This window comes from Excalfactoria chinensis, chromosome Z (genome assembly GCF_039878825.1).
Source record: "Excalfactoria chinensis isolate bCotChi1 chromosome Z, bCotChi1.hap2, whole genome shotgun sequence".
NCBI lineage: Eukaryota > Metazoa > Chordata > Aves > Galliformes > Phasianidae > Excalfactoria > Excalfactoria chinensis.
Genome location: NC_092857.1, coordinates 60,263,505 through 60,278,619, shown reverse-complemented (window position 1 = coordinate 60,278,619; position 15,115 = coordinate 60,263,505). Strand labels below are relative to the sequence as shown.

General features: G+C 39.2%; 1 protein-coding gene across 1 annotated transcript in view; it reads left to right on the top strand.

Annotated features, from left to right (window-relative positions):
* Nucleotides 1-15,115, top strand: part of LOC140264447 (transcription factor TFIIIB component B'' homolog) — a 48,655-nt gene that overhangs the window by 28,494 nt on the left and 5,046 nt on the right. Inside the window, exons 25-38 of the mRNA XM_072360237.1 lie at nucleotides 20-231; nucleotides 1,227-1,617; nucleotides 3,225-3,341; nucleotides 3,728-3,764; nucleotides 4,517-4,600; nucleotides 5,120-5,345; nucleotides 6,282-6,439; nucleotides 7,048-7,186; nucleotides 7,740-7,908; nucleotides 9,018-9,078; nucleotides 10,583-10,781; nucleotides 12,102-12,318; nucleotides 13,189-13,231; nucleotides 14,630-14,921. Coding sequence (XP_072216338.1) covers nucleotides 20-231; nucleotides 1,227-1,617; nucleotides 3,225-3,341; nucleotides 3,728-3,764; nucleotides 4,517-4,600; nucleotides 5,120-5,345; nucleotides 6,282-6,439; nucleotides 7,048-7,186; nucleotides 7,740-7,908; nucleotides 9,018-9,078; nucleotides 10,583-10,781; nucleotides 12,102-12,318; nucleotides 13,189-13,231; nucleotides 14,630-14,921 — 2,345 coding nt within the window. The remainder of the gene's footprint in view (nucleotides 1-19; nucleotides 232-1,226; nucleotides 1,618-3,224; nucleotides 3,342-3,727; nucleotides 3,765-4,516; nucleotides 4,601-5,119; nucleotides 5,346-6,281; nucleotides 6,440-7,047; nucleotides 7,187-7,739; nucleotides 7,909-9,017; nucleotides 9,079-10,582; nucleotides 10,782-12,101; nucleotides 12,319-13,188; nucleotides 13,232-14,629; nucleotides 14,922-15,115) is intronic.

Below are 15,115 nucleotides of genomic sequence, written 5' to 3'. Positions count from 1 at the left end.
AGTTGTCTCTTCTATCCAGCAGAACTCCAGTCACACAGAAGAAGCTGCTTCCTTCACAGTGTCTACAAGGAAACATGATTTTACAGACTCTGAGAAGCCGTCCTGTAAAAGAATCAGGCAGAATAGTAGTTTCCAGTCTCCAGAGAGATCATTAGAGAATAAGAGTCAAGTAGAACAAGAAGAGTCTCAGCTTTCTGCACCTCAGCAAAAAAAATCAGATGATCAGACAAGGTAAAACAGCTGATTATTTACATATGTTCAACTGATTGTTTCTGTTCTTAGACATTAATAACTAGCCATAGTTCTGACGTGTGTGTGAGAGAGAAAGAGAGCGCATGCAGGATGGTAGCACTAATGACTTCCACCTGAACCATAGCAGAGGCGTGCAGAAATCCCTGCACCCTTTACTCTGTTTGCAGCTTCCTAAAATGAACAGCCAGCACTCTCACCAGCCTACCCCGGAGTCCACTGTGGTCTGAGTAACAGTTCCAGATTTTAAAAGGAGAGCTTTAAAAATACCCATGCTGGGGACAATGGGATTATGAGAGTTATCCAAGCAAACTGTGCGGGAAGTGTCCTCTGTACTTGGTTTCATCTCTCTATCAGTTGACAATGCAAGCTCTTCTAAGGGTGAAATTTGGAATAATTTTTCTTGCTTAGAGCAATTGCGACCATCTCTTTGGGGATGGAAGCGGTAGCTAATTCAAAGGGATTGCGTTCTAAGAAACGGGAGCCGATCATTAATGATCATCTAACAGTTCTGGTTTCTAGGCATTAGTAAGATGACCAAAAATCTCATAGTTTGGGTTCTGTACTGTGCTTTTAGCAAAGGAGAAACTAGAGAAGTTCCCATGATTTAAAAAGTTTGCAAGCTTCACCTATCTCAAAATGAAAGTTAATTTCATTGTTTCTAATAATTCCATATATTGCAGATTTCATACTGCAGCTTCTCAGCTCTCTGAAACTGCTTACTCCATGCTTAAGATCAGTACTTTTGTGCACATGTGAAGATTTGGTTTCCGGATGGAGTAATACCCGAATGCATTTTTGCCAGCGTGTTGCAGGAAGTAACAGGATTGTAGTCTTGATCACAGTGCTCCTTTTCTTCTTTTCTGTTCATTGAGTTGGTTTTTACTTGTGGTGTCTCTTTTAATGTTTTGGATTGTATTAGACTTGATTATTATTTTTAATATACTCATGTTATGTGCTCTTGCTTTGTGTTCTAGAAGACAACCTAGGAGGTCATCAAAACAGACAGCACTACCAAAACATGGATTGGAGCTAAGAACTGATTCATCTTCTGCTTCTGAATGTGAGGCCAGTTACTGTGAGAAAGGGAATCAAAGACAAGAAGTGAAATCAAGTGTTACTAGAGGCAAAAGCATGAAAACTGCCCACAGAAAGAAACCTGTGAAGGAGCAGAGAAGTTCAAAAACAAGCAGCCTGGTGACCCTCCGGGCTTCTCAAGAAGATGAGGAGGAAGCAGATGACTTTGAGCCTGATGATGAAGATGAATGTTTTGCTGAAGAGGAAGTAAACAAAGCACCAGTGTTTGTTCCAGTAGGTCTTAGGTCTCCTAAACCTATTCCTGTTCAGATAGAGGAGACGATGGAAGAGGTATAATGTAGTTGTGTTCTGTGTCCATGTTTGTTTTGTTTCTTCAAACAGAAGCTTTCATTCCAATTGCAATTGCTAGTACTTGTTAAGTTTAGTTTGTTAAGAGTAGTGCTGACAGTAGCAAGGATGTTTACTTGACACATGTACTTGGTTTCAGATGAATGTACATCAGCCTGGGATCCAAACAGTGTTATGAACTATCAGTAGGTCTGCAGGGTGCTCACCAGGTAGTTTATCGGGGACTGGATTTAGGCACAGTCTGATGTGCTTACTGCATGTTTTGAGGCCTAGGGTGGAGCAAATGGAGCATTTCAGTTCTACATTTGAATGTCAGGGAATGAGAGAGATTACCAGTACAGTTTCTGGTTTCTCTGCAGGTTTGTCCTCCTTTGTTCTTGTGATATACTTCCTGTAACATAAAACTTAAGGAATGGGTTAAGTTTAAACATGTGTCTGTTACAAGATACAGCCCTATATCTCTTTAGTTTAGGCTGTAGAGTTTGACCCAGCAGTGGAATCCACTCCTTCCCTGTGCTCCAATGTAACCCTTCCACAGGCTGGAGGTATTTCAAGGAAGATCCTGCTCTGTCTGGTGTGGGCAGATCCCAAGCCTGTGGTCCTTACATTTTGGCAATTATTTTTTCAAAAGCTGTTTTTGGCCTCTCCCATGAACTGCTTTTATAGTTAAGCCTGGAGTAAAGGCCTAGTGTTTAATTGTGGTTTTAGACTAGAATTAGAACTCTGAGAATGTAACAAGACTTAGTATCATCTCAACTGAACAAACACTAGAGTGGAAATTGCTTCCAGCTCTCCTTTTGGTTTACTACTAGTAGTTCTCTTCCTCTTTTCTTCTGTTGAAATCCTTCTTCTTTACATAAATTAATCATACTGTTTCTTGCTCTGAATGACAGTGAGAGAATTTAAAGCTCAGTCAAAATACTTTGGGAAACTCTAGAACAATGACGGAGAGCAGAGTTGTTGCAGGGAAAGTTTTGCTGAATTGTTGCCTTTCAAAGATGTGCAATATTAGGTATGGAATGATCGATAAGTTACCTAGTATAACACACAGGAATCGTAAGAGATAGTAAAGAATATGGTTAGATGCCTGAGGACTCAGCTGTTTACATATTTAAATAGAGCCATGGAAAGTGTCAGTAAATACTGAAAGCAAGCTCTTGTTAATTGCAAAGATTAAGCAGTTTTCCTGAGATCCTCATTGACAGTATTGTAACAGCTCTGCCATATTTCAAGTCCATGTTTATGAAAATGGCGGGTATCTGAAGTTTGGTTTTTTTTTCTGATGACTTGAAAAGCAGAAAAAATGATAAAATCAACAAAATCCGTTTGAGTTAAATAACCAGCTCAAAAGGTCTCAGCTGGATAATGCAGATTTTCTGATTCCTCTAGTTAGTTATAAGCAGCACTGCCAGTTCTTCCAATTGCTTCCCTCTTTAACCTGCAGTATTGTTCAGTACTTGATTTGTGGAGGGATTCCATGAGATGTTCAATGTCTGCTAAGCATGTAGTTTATTAGGAAAAAATAAAGTATTTGACAGATTTTCTACCATGGCTGATGAACTGAAATGCTTTCAAACCAATTTTTACAGCTGGATATATCTCTGAATATCCCTGATGTGCCGGTGGCTACTAATGTAGAAGGTCTTCCTCATGTGTCTGTCCAGCCAGTCATACAGGAGGAGGAAAAAGGAAACACCTTACCAGCTGTAAGAATGCCTCTTTGTTTTTGACATCTTATTCAGCATTGCCATCTACTTTGGGAACCATCTCTCAGGAACTATTGATAATTGCGTTCTTTCTCCTTGGGGAGCCAGTTGATGAAGGAGATAAATTCCCACCGTGTCCTCACCGTGTCTCCTTCACCTTCCTTTTCTCTCTCTTATTTTATAGCAGATACAAAGCTCTGGCCTCTGACTGGTTTCCAGGCCTGCTTGTGACAGTATAGATATGGAAAACTAACATTTTGTCAGCTCCTACTATGTATTTTAAAGCCAGGGCGACCTCTGGGCTGAGAATTAACCAGGATGCATTACATTAAAATTGCAGATGGATTTTTGTGTAAATATCTGATATGTTTTTCTTTTTGCTTAAGGAAGCAACTGAGCATGAAAATCCAGAAGTGGACAAAGGTAGATATGCAATTCTCTTGTTTGTGTCTTCTGCATTAACATGCTACCAATTTGTGGTTACTCTTGGAGAAAATTTCAAAATTCATGTATTTTAGAAAACAAACAAAAAAAAAAACAACGCTCATGAAGTACTGGATTCTTTCATGTTTTTTTGAACAGACTTAAACTATCTACATTCTTCTGTTCTCTATCAAGCAAATGGACCAAGCATTGCAAAGTTTTGTTTCTTAGAGTTGGAATGTGCATTTTCTGAGTCCTATTCTGTAGTTATCTGTACTGGGAGAAGAGAAAACTTCACAAACCATAGAATCATAGAATGGCTTGGCTGGAAAGAATCTTAAACATTATCTAGTTTCAAAGCTTACAGCTTACTTGACGTGTCGTGAAGTGATAATAAGAAGCAGGAGCTGCAGTCAGCCCATAACACTTTACCTCCACCACATCTCATGGTTTTCCACTGGTCTAGTATGGGATCTTTCCCATGGGATACAATCCTTCACAACTCTTCAGCCTAAGCCTTCTCCACCATATGTCCTCCAGACTGCGGTTCCTTCAGGGGGTGTCATTCAGGGAGTTCTGAATGTAGTGGATGAGAACTGCCATCTGTCCATGAGTATCTTAATTCATGAATGGCAACAACGTAAAAATGCATTCTGTGCTGTATGGATGATAACATCAAATGCTTTTGGGATGTGGGTACATGAATTTCTTGTAAGTATACTTGTGATTTTTACCTCTGAACAACTTTGTAGGAATTAGTGATGGAAGCACTGAAGCTGCCATGACTTTACTTGCAATGGGTGATCCAACGTTCCAGTTAAAAGCAAGCACTGAAGGTATGATCTGATTTATGAGACAAAGTTTTCCTTGTGCATTCTGGGTCCACCTAAGGAGGAACAGAGCAGTAGCTGCAGAGCTTCTCTACATGAGGCTGCATAGCAGGAGGACAAGAGTCTTCTATGTGTTTAGTCCTGCTGAATTGTAGCACATACTTACTCCAGGGGTCTAGGCAATGCAGCTGGGATGGGAAAAGCAAAGCACCTTACCAGGTAGTGCCAACTGCATCACTGTGTGTTTCTGAGAGCTATTTTAAGGAAGGGTGTGTTTGAATTGATCAGTGTTGGCTGCACAGATTGGACAAAAGGGAGGATCTGGAGTTAAATGGACATAAGTGATTTTTCCAGACCTTTAAATTGAAACATAGGCCTTCCCTTCTGACTAGCTGTAACCTTAGGTTACCAGGCTTTTAGTCTAGTTTTTGGTAGATTTTCATATAGAATTTATCATCTACTTCCACTGTTTGAATATTAACTTTCTAAATGTTGCTGTTCTGTGTTGTTTGCTGTTCTAACTAGAATGGACACACGTGTTACCTGTGCAAGATGAGATGAACGTGGCCAACAGTCTTGTGAGCCACGAGGAGTCTGAGCAAAACAGAGCTCCTTATCAGTGTGTAGTTTCTTCAGCTACTTCTGCCAAGGTACCTTGCAAGGATGGAAGCAACGTTAATGTGGAGGATCGAAGCACTTGTGCAGGAACAGGTGCTGAAGAATATGTCAAGGAAAATGCAGCAGATGCCAGGTTAAATTACTACTTCAATTAATTTGTAGAGACAAATGCTCTGACGCTGCTTACTTTTGCAAGGTTCTCTCTGGAATTTTGTCTTGAATTGCAAGCAGTCTTGCTTTAGTGAAAATTTCTCAGCTTAGGTAATTTTCTGTGTCATATGGAGCCACCATCTATATCTTTTCTTTATAATGTTTGCGATGTTGTTCTGTGATTTGAGAGATGTGAAATTTATTCCTCACTCCAGAAGTTAATTTATGTTTGGGAGGGAAGAATGATAGAACTTTCTTGGTATGAAATTGCTGCTAATCCCTAAGATCATTTTCCCAAAGTACTTTATGGCTAATTGGGCCAAGGCAGATTGCTTAACTGTCATTGCTACTGCGCTCTCCATATAGAACAAATATCAAGGAGCAGTGATCTTCTATCATTGTGTTTTTCAATTTTACTCAGATATTCTTCAAAGTTAAAATAGATGGAACTCTTTTTCAGAAAGAATCTAGAGATCATCATGTCCTGTTGTTTGGAAGAGTGTTGACTGCTTGAACAAATTATCAGCTTGTACTCTTCTGTAAAAACATATATGAAGCTTTCACTTAAGTTCAGCAGTTCTTTTGCTGTATTTTTAACCAAAACTTAGTAGCATGTGACCAGTGTTAGATCACTGATCATCTCACATTTTCATATGTTTCAGTTATTTTGATAGAGGACGTACTAGTTTGCAATAAACGTACTTGTTCCAGTTACCAAAGTAGCTGATGTTTGCTTTTGGTTTTTTTTTCTGCCAAATAATGCCTCCTCTGTCAGCTGCAGTCTGTGTTACATCTGTTCATTGTCATCTGTTTTACCTCTCTCATCTTTTTTGTACAGCGTCTTTGCTGAGAATATCTTATTGCTAGATGTCAAGAAATCAAGAGCTATGCTGATGGCATTTCTCCTTCTTACCTTTAGCAACAGTTCTCTGCCTTTGGTGAACAGTATGAGACTGGGAAGAGGCAGTCTCCAGAAGTCAGATCCAAACACTGGAGTACTGAAGTCTAATGAGAGTGCAGTTCAGAAGCCTCTTAATATGAATGTAGTTCTGGAACAGCTAGACAGTGTTCAAAGTGGTAAGTCTGTTTCTTATCCTGGGATTTTAAAATAGTTTCTTCTAGCGGATTCGTGGCTCTTTATAACATAAAACTGAAGTGATCTTTCCAATTCCCGTTCACAGATTACGTGTCAAAGCTATACCACGAGATACTCATTTATTGTAGTTTTATACATAAACCAAAGCCTCAATTTAAAATTAAATGAAATGTCAAAATCAATTTCTGGTCTGGCAATGACAGAAGTACGGCACAGTGTGCTTTCCTTCTGTTGTTAGTATCATTGCTTTCCATCAGAACTGGAAGGGGAGATGTACAGAATAGTTTTGTTTTTCATAACGCAGTTATGGAAAGTAGTGATATGTAAGGTGGCAAAGAGCACAAGATACCAAGGCAAGGTGTGTAGATCATAAATACGAGACATAAATTTTAACCTACATATATGCCAGCATTTTTTAATAAAGAATGTATGTATACAATGTATATAGGAATAAACTTCAGTATGTGTATTTATACAGTTCTACATATATATGCATTAAATGCAAAAACTTATATTTAAAATGATATACAAGAAAATGCTCAAATTATGTAACATAACTTATTAATCTTAAAGTACTTTGTATTTTTAGAGTCTATGGACTTGAGAGGCAGTACAGAAATGCAGGAGGTGGAACAGGTCAGGGTCGGACCAACTTCAAGGGATGTTTCAGGCCTTCAGGATTTTGGAACTAGTATGGAACTTGTCAAGCAAACGGACAACAAAGGGAGGTAGGAAGAAATTGTCAGCTAGCACTTTATTTCTAGATTCTTCTAAAATAAGCAGCTGAAGTGTATGCATGATAGAGATTGTGTGCTTATGGACACTGTGTGTTAATTGCACAGAAGTTTAATTTAGACTTCTGTTTTTAAGATTTTTTATTTCTCAGATGTTACCTGAAGACTTTTGAGTGTCAATGTTAATCTGTGCTTGCTGTTTCAGTACTTACTAATCAACTTGCTACTTAACTGCCTGCCTACAAACTGTCTGCAAGGAAACATTCATTGATGGATCAGTTTGCAAACATTAGTGAGCTCCCAAGCTTTCTTGCTTGGTCGTGCCTTTATTAGTAAAGTCTCAAGTTAGTGGTGTTATGGAGATTTTCTACTGAAATATTTCATATAGATCTGTTTGAACGTTGTGTATGTTCTTTAGTAATTTTCAAACAGGTAAATGTGTGAGCTTCTCAGTAAAGGCACAATTAGAATCGTATTATACAGAGTTTAAGCCCATACACAGGGTACCCTTAATTGGTTTCAAACTATCTGATCATACATCTTACAGAACAGAGAAAGAGATGAAAGATGTTTGTGGAAGTTCTGGGCACTTGTCACCAGAATGTGTGGAATCTCACCTTGGGCCAGAGGATGATCTGGATGAAAGTTCTCTGGACAGAGCTGTGCAAAATCCTTGCCCTGCCAAGGACAGTCAGCGTACAGTCAGCTTTGCTCAGGTAAGTCATTTAATTCAATTACAGCCTGGAAGTGCCCGGTTTCTCAAACTGTATTCAGTGCAAATGTGCTCATCTGTTTTACAGACCTGGCATTTCTGATTTTATTTATTTATTTATTTATTTTTGCACAGGTATAGTCACATTTAACCATGACAACAAGCCTCAGTTTTTAGGATGTCAGCAATAAGTGATGCTTGTTAGCAAGATGTTGAGAATGTCTCAGTTTTGTTGGAAGAAGTACGTGTGACTCCAGTGTCATTCAGTCCGGCCTCTTCCTGTTAAATCTCTTTAAACTGAAGTCACATACTGCAGGGACAATGCATTTCCGTCGTCACCTTCATTCGCTTTGCTTAAACAAACTTAGTTCTGTTTAAGTAAACTTTATCCTTCGCTGTACCCCTTCCCATTTCTATGCATAACTACCTTTTACATATACTTATTCGGCCATGGTAACGTATGTATTTTGCATCTTTACTTTGCAGTGGTTTGTACCATTCTTGCATAAAGAATTACCTTATTTTTTCCTGAGGGGGGTTCATTCACTCTTCCCTTGAGACCTCCAGCATTGCTTGATACCAGCATACTTGCAGTTGCTGTGGAATGGCCGAATTGCAGTGACTTGTTTTCTCAGTGCAACCTGTAGATGTTTCATTTTAGAACAGGGTGCAGAAAAGACTGTGCTCGTACTGGAGTGGCAGAAACAGTAGGAGGAGGCAGCTTGCAATGGAGGATTCCTTCTCTTAGCAAAGAACTTCTACTGTAGAAGATATAGGATGGGTGTGTTGCAGAGCTTGGTGCTTCTCTTTAGCACTTAGGGAATTTACATTCCTAGAGCAATTTGTTATGTGAGTCATCAGTGACAGAGTTGTGCACTGGGAAATATCAATTTATTTCAAGACATCATCCATGCAGACAGTGAGCTGCATATAAATTACATATTACTTTTGTTGGTCTGGTATCCTTCAGCCTGGAATGCCTTGAAGTAAAAGCTGAGAAAACACAATTTTAGGTTTTATGTCTCTTTGGAGTCTGACATGCTTTCTTTCTTGTTTTGTGGAGTTCTTTGTCAAGCTTACCGTGTTGTTTTATTTCAAATATTTTATTTCTAGAATGAAACAAATGCTAAGGATTGTCAGCAGCAACACATAAGCAGCACAGAAGAAACTTCAGGTATAATGCACACTATATATTTTAAGAGAGCAAAAAAGTTGTGTATCTTACAGTGATGCAAAGATTAATAATAACAAAAAAAGAAAATGTGTTGTTATGATTAAATAATCTACTTAATGAACAAACAGAAGGACCGATAGCTTAGTGTCCTTCCCCACTCTTGCTTCTTATTTAAGTTTCATTATTGCAAACTAGACTTGGAAACCTTTCGGATGACTCCTTGAGCTTAGATATCAATAGAAGGGAAGTTCTTGCTCTTTTCTCTCAGCAGTGAACGCCTGCTTATTACCTCTGCCGTGTTCAGCATTTGTTAGAGCTATTTGTGACACTGACTCACATACCCCTCAAAAACTGAAGGTGGTAGAGGGAGAAAGCCCATGTATTTTTCCAGTAGCTTAGTGAGCTGTGGTGGCTCATGAAATGTTGAAGTGAATGCCAGCAGCAGTGAATGTGAGTGGCTGGGCTGGACTGTGCAAGTGTAGAGCAAGAGGAAGAGGAGAATGGGAGGTGATAATTGAAGAAAACACACTTTTCAGCTGCTAATCATTTAAAAGTAATGCAGGGCGCCAAGGTGATAACTGCTTGTTGGTAAAACAAACTAAAACAGAGCTTGGAGGTTTGGAACTAATACTTGGGTAGGATATGGGAAAATCAGAGTTAGAAGCCCAAAATACTTCATTCCTGCCAAATGCACAGGCATGTGCAAAAAGCAGGGTTAATATTTATTGTCATATGTCCATCACCATGCTCTGAGTTTGTGTCTCGTAGAGCATTTTAAGTAATCTTCAATGAGATTAAAAAAAAGTCAAGATGAGTTAAAGTTGGTGTAACAGATCTGCATCATTAAAAATTAGAGCTGTCTGAAGGAATAGAGCAATGCTGTTGTTTTCCATTTTTTAATAACCTTTAGACATGTGATCTCCTAAAATGCTTTCTAATGGCAGTTGTCTGATAATGCCCATCTTTTTGACTGAATTAATTTTAGTTCTCATTTATGACATATAGGATGGTGCATCCTAGGTTTTCTGCAAATCAACAGGGAAGGGAAAAAAACACTGTAGTTTATTTTAACAAACAACAGAACAGGAACACCACAAAGAAAATGCACAGAAATAAAGCAACAGTAGAATTCTGTCACTTAAAGAAGTAACTCTTAATACCTCATAGTAATGTATAGAGACAGAGGGCCATCTGGCAACCACGGCTACACAGATTCGATTAAACAGCACGTCTTACACCTGACTTAAAAGCTTCATCCCTACCAGGCATTAATATTGTTTCTTCTGAGGGATAATAAGGATTCTAGTGCAGTGAAAGAGCTCCAGAGTGAGATGTATCTTGTCTCAGAAGAAAGCAAGGATGTTGTGTGAAGGATATTCCCAGTGCCTTCTTTCATGGAGATTTACATGCTCATTACTCAACGTGGGGAGGGCGTAAAGAAGAGAACAGTATGAGTTTAAACTTGAATAATAGATTTTTGTTACTTTTTTATTTCCCTGGAAAGTGATGGTAGTGAATGATGATCACAGATGTCCGGAGGAAGAAGAACAGACATTCATTTTAACATTGGTGGAAATCCTTGCTGACTCAGGAGGGTTCGATACATCTGCTTTGCAGGAACAGACTTCAGAACCATTACTACCAGCACCGATACTTATCAGCCCAGTGAAATCTGGTGGAACCAGCTTGACTGAAGTGGAGAGGTAAATACTTTATTTTTGACTTTAAATGTACATTAGAGTAGGAGTATTCCTCAATGCAAGGTAACTGAATTATTTCAACATTACGGTTGGAATGAAATCTGTTCAGCTTGGGAAGAAGGGGGGAAAAATCAAAGGAAAATATTCTGAAGTATAGTAAGTGTTGCAATTCTTTAAAAAGCCCTGCTATATTTATGTACATTCTCAGGTAAAAATAGCAGGTGTGATGCTCCAGCAGTGCAGAGGGCTTTGCCCTTTGATTGAATAGATAGATGTTTAAGAGTGAATTTTGGCTACACAATGTAAGAATTCTAACTGCTGTGGAACTACTGGTGATAAGCAGAATTTCTGACAGGCACAGTTAGGATATGTCTTCTGTGTCACTGTTCCCTTACTGCTTTACACTATTTCCCTATCTGTGCTGCTTCCTGAGATGTCACAGTCTTTCTGGGATCATACCAGGAGGGACAAGGAGAGGGTGAGAATCAAGGTTTAGCCACATGTACAAGTAGTGTTGTATTTTGGAACTATTTAGGGCAGTTAGTCTACTCTTTTGTGGAAGTATTAAATGGAGTTGAAATAGAACAGCTTTAAAGTGATTAGTTTTGACTGTAACTAGAAAAAAACATTTCTCTAACTTACCTTAAGATAGATAGTGCAGCAAAATGTTTCTTGATGGTAAAATAGTAGACTTGAAGCCTATACCGACTCTAAGTAGAAATGAGTATTAGCAAAGATCCACGTATAATAGCCACACTAATGTTCTACAAGGTGAATTTTGGCTTATTCTACAATCATGTCCTGGTTTTAGCTGGGGTGGAGGTAATTTTTCTTCCTAGGAGCTGGTGTAAGGCTGGGTTTGGGGTTTAGCATGACATCAACATTGATACCACACTAATGTTTGAGTTGTTGCAGAGCAGTGTGTAAAGGGACAAGGCATTTTCTGCTGCTTGTGCTGCCTTACCAGCAAGTAGTCTGGGGGTGCACAATGACCTGGAAGAAAATGCAGCCAGGACAGCTGACTGGAACTGGCTGAAGGACTGTCCTGTGCTGTAAAATAAAACTGGGGGAGTCATTTGGAAGTGGCTCAAGTAGGCATTGTGCATCGCTTTCTATGTACATTCTTTCATTACTACTGTTATTATTTTCCCTTCCTTTTCTGTGCTATTAAATACTCATTATCACAAGTCATGAGTTTTGGGTTTTTTTCTGATTCTCTTGCCCATGCTCCTGGGAAAGAGGGATGGCTGTGCAGTGCCACTTGCATAACCTGCTGGCCAGGTTAAACACTAACAAAGCACAATAATGACTTCCTATAAACAGCATTGGATCATCGACAACTGCAGCTGATGAACTTGGTGAATGTTCAAACAGCAGTACGGAAACCAAACAACAACGGAGTGCTTCAGTAGAGCCTGTTCTGACTTTGGTGCAGACAGCTCAAAAAAGGCCAGCTGCTGAGCCTGCAGAGAACGATATTCCTCCTGTCAAGAAAACCATATCTACTGTAGCGGAGAGTAACGTGGAAGGCCCTTGTCAGGTGAGAAGGTCATTTGGTAGCAGTGTCTTTATGTGTAGTTGAGGTGCTTAACACTTTATGGATAGTAGAGCATTTTAACTGTCTTTGGAGTTGGAATAAAGTGACTTAATCCGTACAGTTTCAAAGGCAAATACACATCTGTAGGTTGCATTTTACTTTGAATGATAAAACAGGTTTTAGGCTGTTGATTCAGATTTGTTTTCCTGAGAATCCATTTGCTCTTGGATATTTTTATTAGGCTTTCTAGTATGCGGGCTGGTAATACATCTTATAATTTGGTTTGTTCGCCACAGCCTTTCTGACAACAGCATTGCAGGAGGGAAAACTCTGCTGGATGACTGGCAGACTGTGCAAATTAACTGGATGACATGATGGTTCCTGCTGGTGTCTGTTACAGAAAGAAGCTGTTAGATATGTTCCTAACATTTTTGACCTAGTGGGCACTAGTCTAAAAGAATACCTGCAAAGAAAGACTGTTTGGGCTTCCTGCTGTGCTTTTTGAAAACGACCCAGGTTGTTGGAATTACTACCATTAGTTTCTGTGACCAAGCTAGGACTTCAAAGTGTGAATGTCCGGGAACGAGCAGTAATTTCACATATGAATCAGAGAGCTTTTCTAGGAAGGACTGGATAAGGCTGCTCCTTTCTCATTGACCTCTCATCTTGACATCCTCATCTTGAATCATTTTTCATGGGAACATCTTGAAAACTTGCTCAGGAAAAGACTTAAATGGTGAATTATCCTCTACTGAAGATCTGTTCTTCATCACTCCTGTTCTTAGAAGTGTACGTGCATGATCTGCCTCTGTCAGCTTTTCTTGTCTCTTGAATACTGAGATAAATAACTTTTTTGTTTGTGTTTTAATTCAGGGGTATTCGAGTAAATCCACAGATACTCAAACAAGAACTTCTGGTAGGTAAATTTGAACTTGTAAATGCAAATTGCAACTAACCTAAATGCATGGTACAGCACAGTTTAATGCTTGTCGTTATCCCGAGTGGTCCTGTCTGCAACTAACTTAAAAGTAAAAAGAAATTTTTCCTGTAACTCCCCAATACCCATTTCATGGTTTCTGCTATGAACTAAATGTGTTGTGTTACGTAGCTGGCTATTAATTTAATCATGGTTTGTATTCATAGAATCATAGAATTATCCAGGTTGGAAAAGACCTTGAAGATCATCAAGTCCAACCGCAGCCTAACCAGTACCCCATCTCTAAGAAAAAAAAAAAAAACCAAAAAAAAACAAAAAAAAAAAACAAAAAAAAAAAAAACAAAAAAACCAACCTCTGCTAAATCATATCCCTGAGTACCACATCCAAACGGCTCTTAAACACATCCAGGGATGGCGATTCAACCACCTCCCTGGGGAGCCTATTCCAGTACCTAACCACCCTTTCTGTAAAGAAGTTCTTCCTAATATCCAACCTAAACTTGCCCTGGCGCAACTTGAGGCCATTTCCCCTCGTCCTGTCACTTGTCACTAGTGAGAAGAGACCTGCCCCACTCTCACTGTAAGAACCTTTCAGGTACTGGAAGACGGCAATAAGGTCTCCCCTCAGTCTCCTCTTCCTCAGGCTAAACAGCCCCAGCTTCCTTAGCCTCTCCTCATAGGGCTGATTCTCCAAGCCCTTCACGAGCCTCGTTGCCCTTCGTTGTAAGAGCAATGCTGGATTTATTCTACTTGTGAATTTCAGGAGATTTTTGGACTGAACCTGTTACTGTCTGCTTAGCAAATATTTTCCCCTGCTGGAGAGTGCTAATAACTGAAGGTGTTCATGTTACTGTGCTGTAACACAGTTCCCTTTTTAGTCTTTGTTGGTCTTTTCAAAAGTACACGCGCTGTTTAATCAGTCTCTGAAGAAATCAACAGAAGGAAAGCAGAATTCCCGACAGTACAGTTTTCAATCAGCTGAACCTTTGGAGGGTTTGGAGATGTACTTCTTGGTTCTGAAGTGAACTTGAAAGAGAGATGGTGGAATTATAAGCAGCTGGATGACTTCACTAAGCTCTGTTGTGTGCTGTAAAGATTGGGGGTGCGGCTGTACAACTAGATTTCTCCAGCTCTTTCCATACAATGTCTGTAAGATTTTACAGACTTTAAAAGTAGATTGTGAATTCTTTAGTCTTAGTGGTGGTTTTGAGAAACAAAATGACAAAAAACTGAAGAAAAAAAAAAAAAAAAAAAAGCAAAAAAAAAGCCCTCATCTTTTAAGCCATTTTAATATTATGCTTATTTTTGGACTACAGTGTTATCAATGAAAGTGAGTCACTGACTGAAGTTTTTTAATGACTCTCAACTCTTTTACAGGTAATCCTTTCCAAATAAAAGGGCCTTCAACAAATACAAATGTTCTTACTGCTGCCCTGCTGCCTGAGCCTATTTCAACAGTGGATGAGAGATGCCAGTGTGAAACTTCAGAGAATTCAGGGAAAGCATCGTTTCACAATGTAGCATCCAGCCAAGAGGAGGTGATGTGCAGGTCAACCTCCAGCAGGAAAACAGAAATAGGTGAACAAGGAAAAGTGGGAGATAAACACGAAGCAGCACAGTTGGAATGTACTGAAAGCCAAACAGAATCTTCTAAAGCTCCATTACTCAGGTATTGACAGAATGTTTCTGTCAGCCTTTTCTGTCAGATGTTTTTTCCATACTGAGTCATTGATATCCTCTTTCCAGTTAGTACTGCAAGAGCAGCACTGCCCTCCTCTGTGACCTGTAAGAATTATAGGTCTGTCCTCAGAAATTGAAAAGGATTAAACTGTCTCCTTTGAAATTTGGAGTGTTTTAGACATT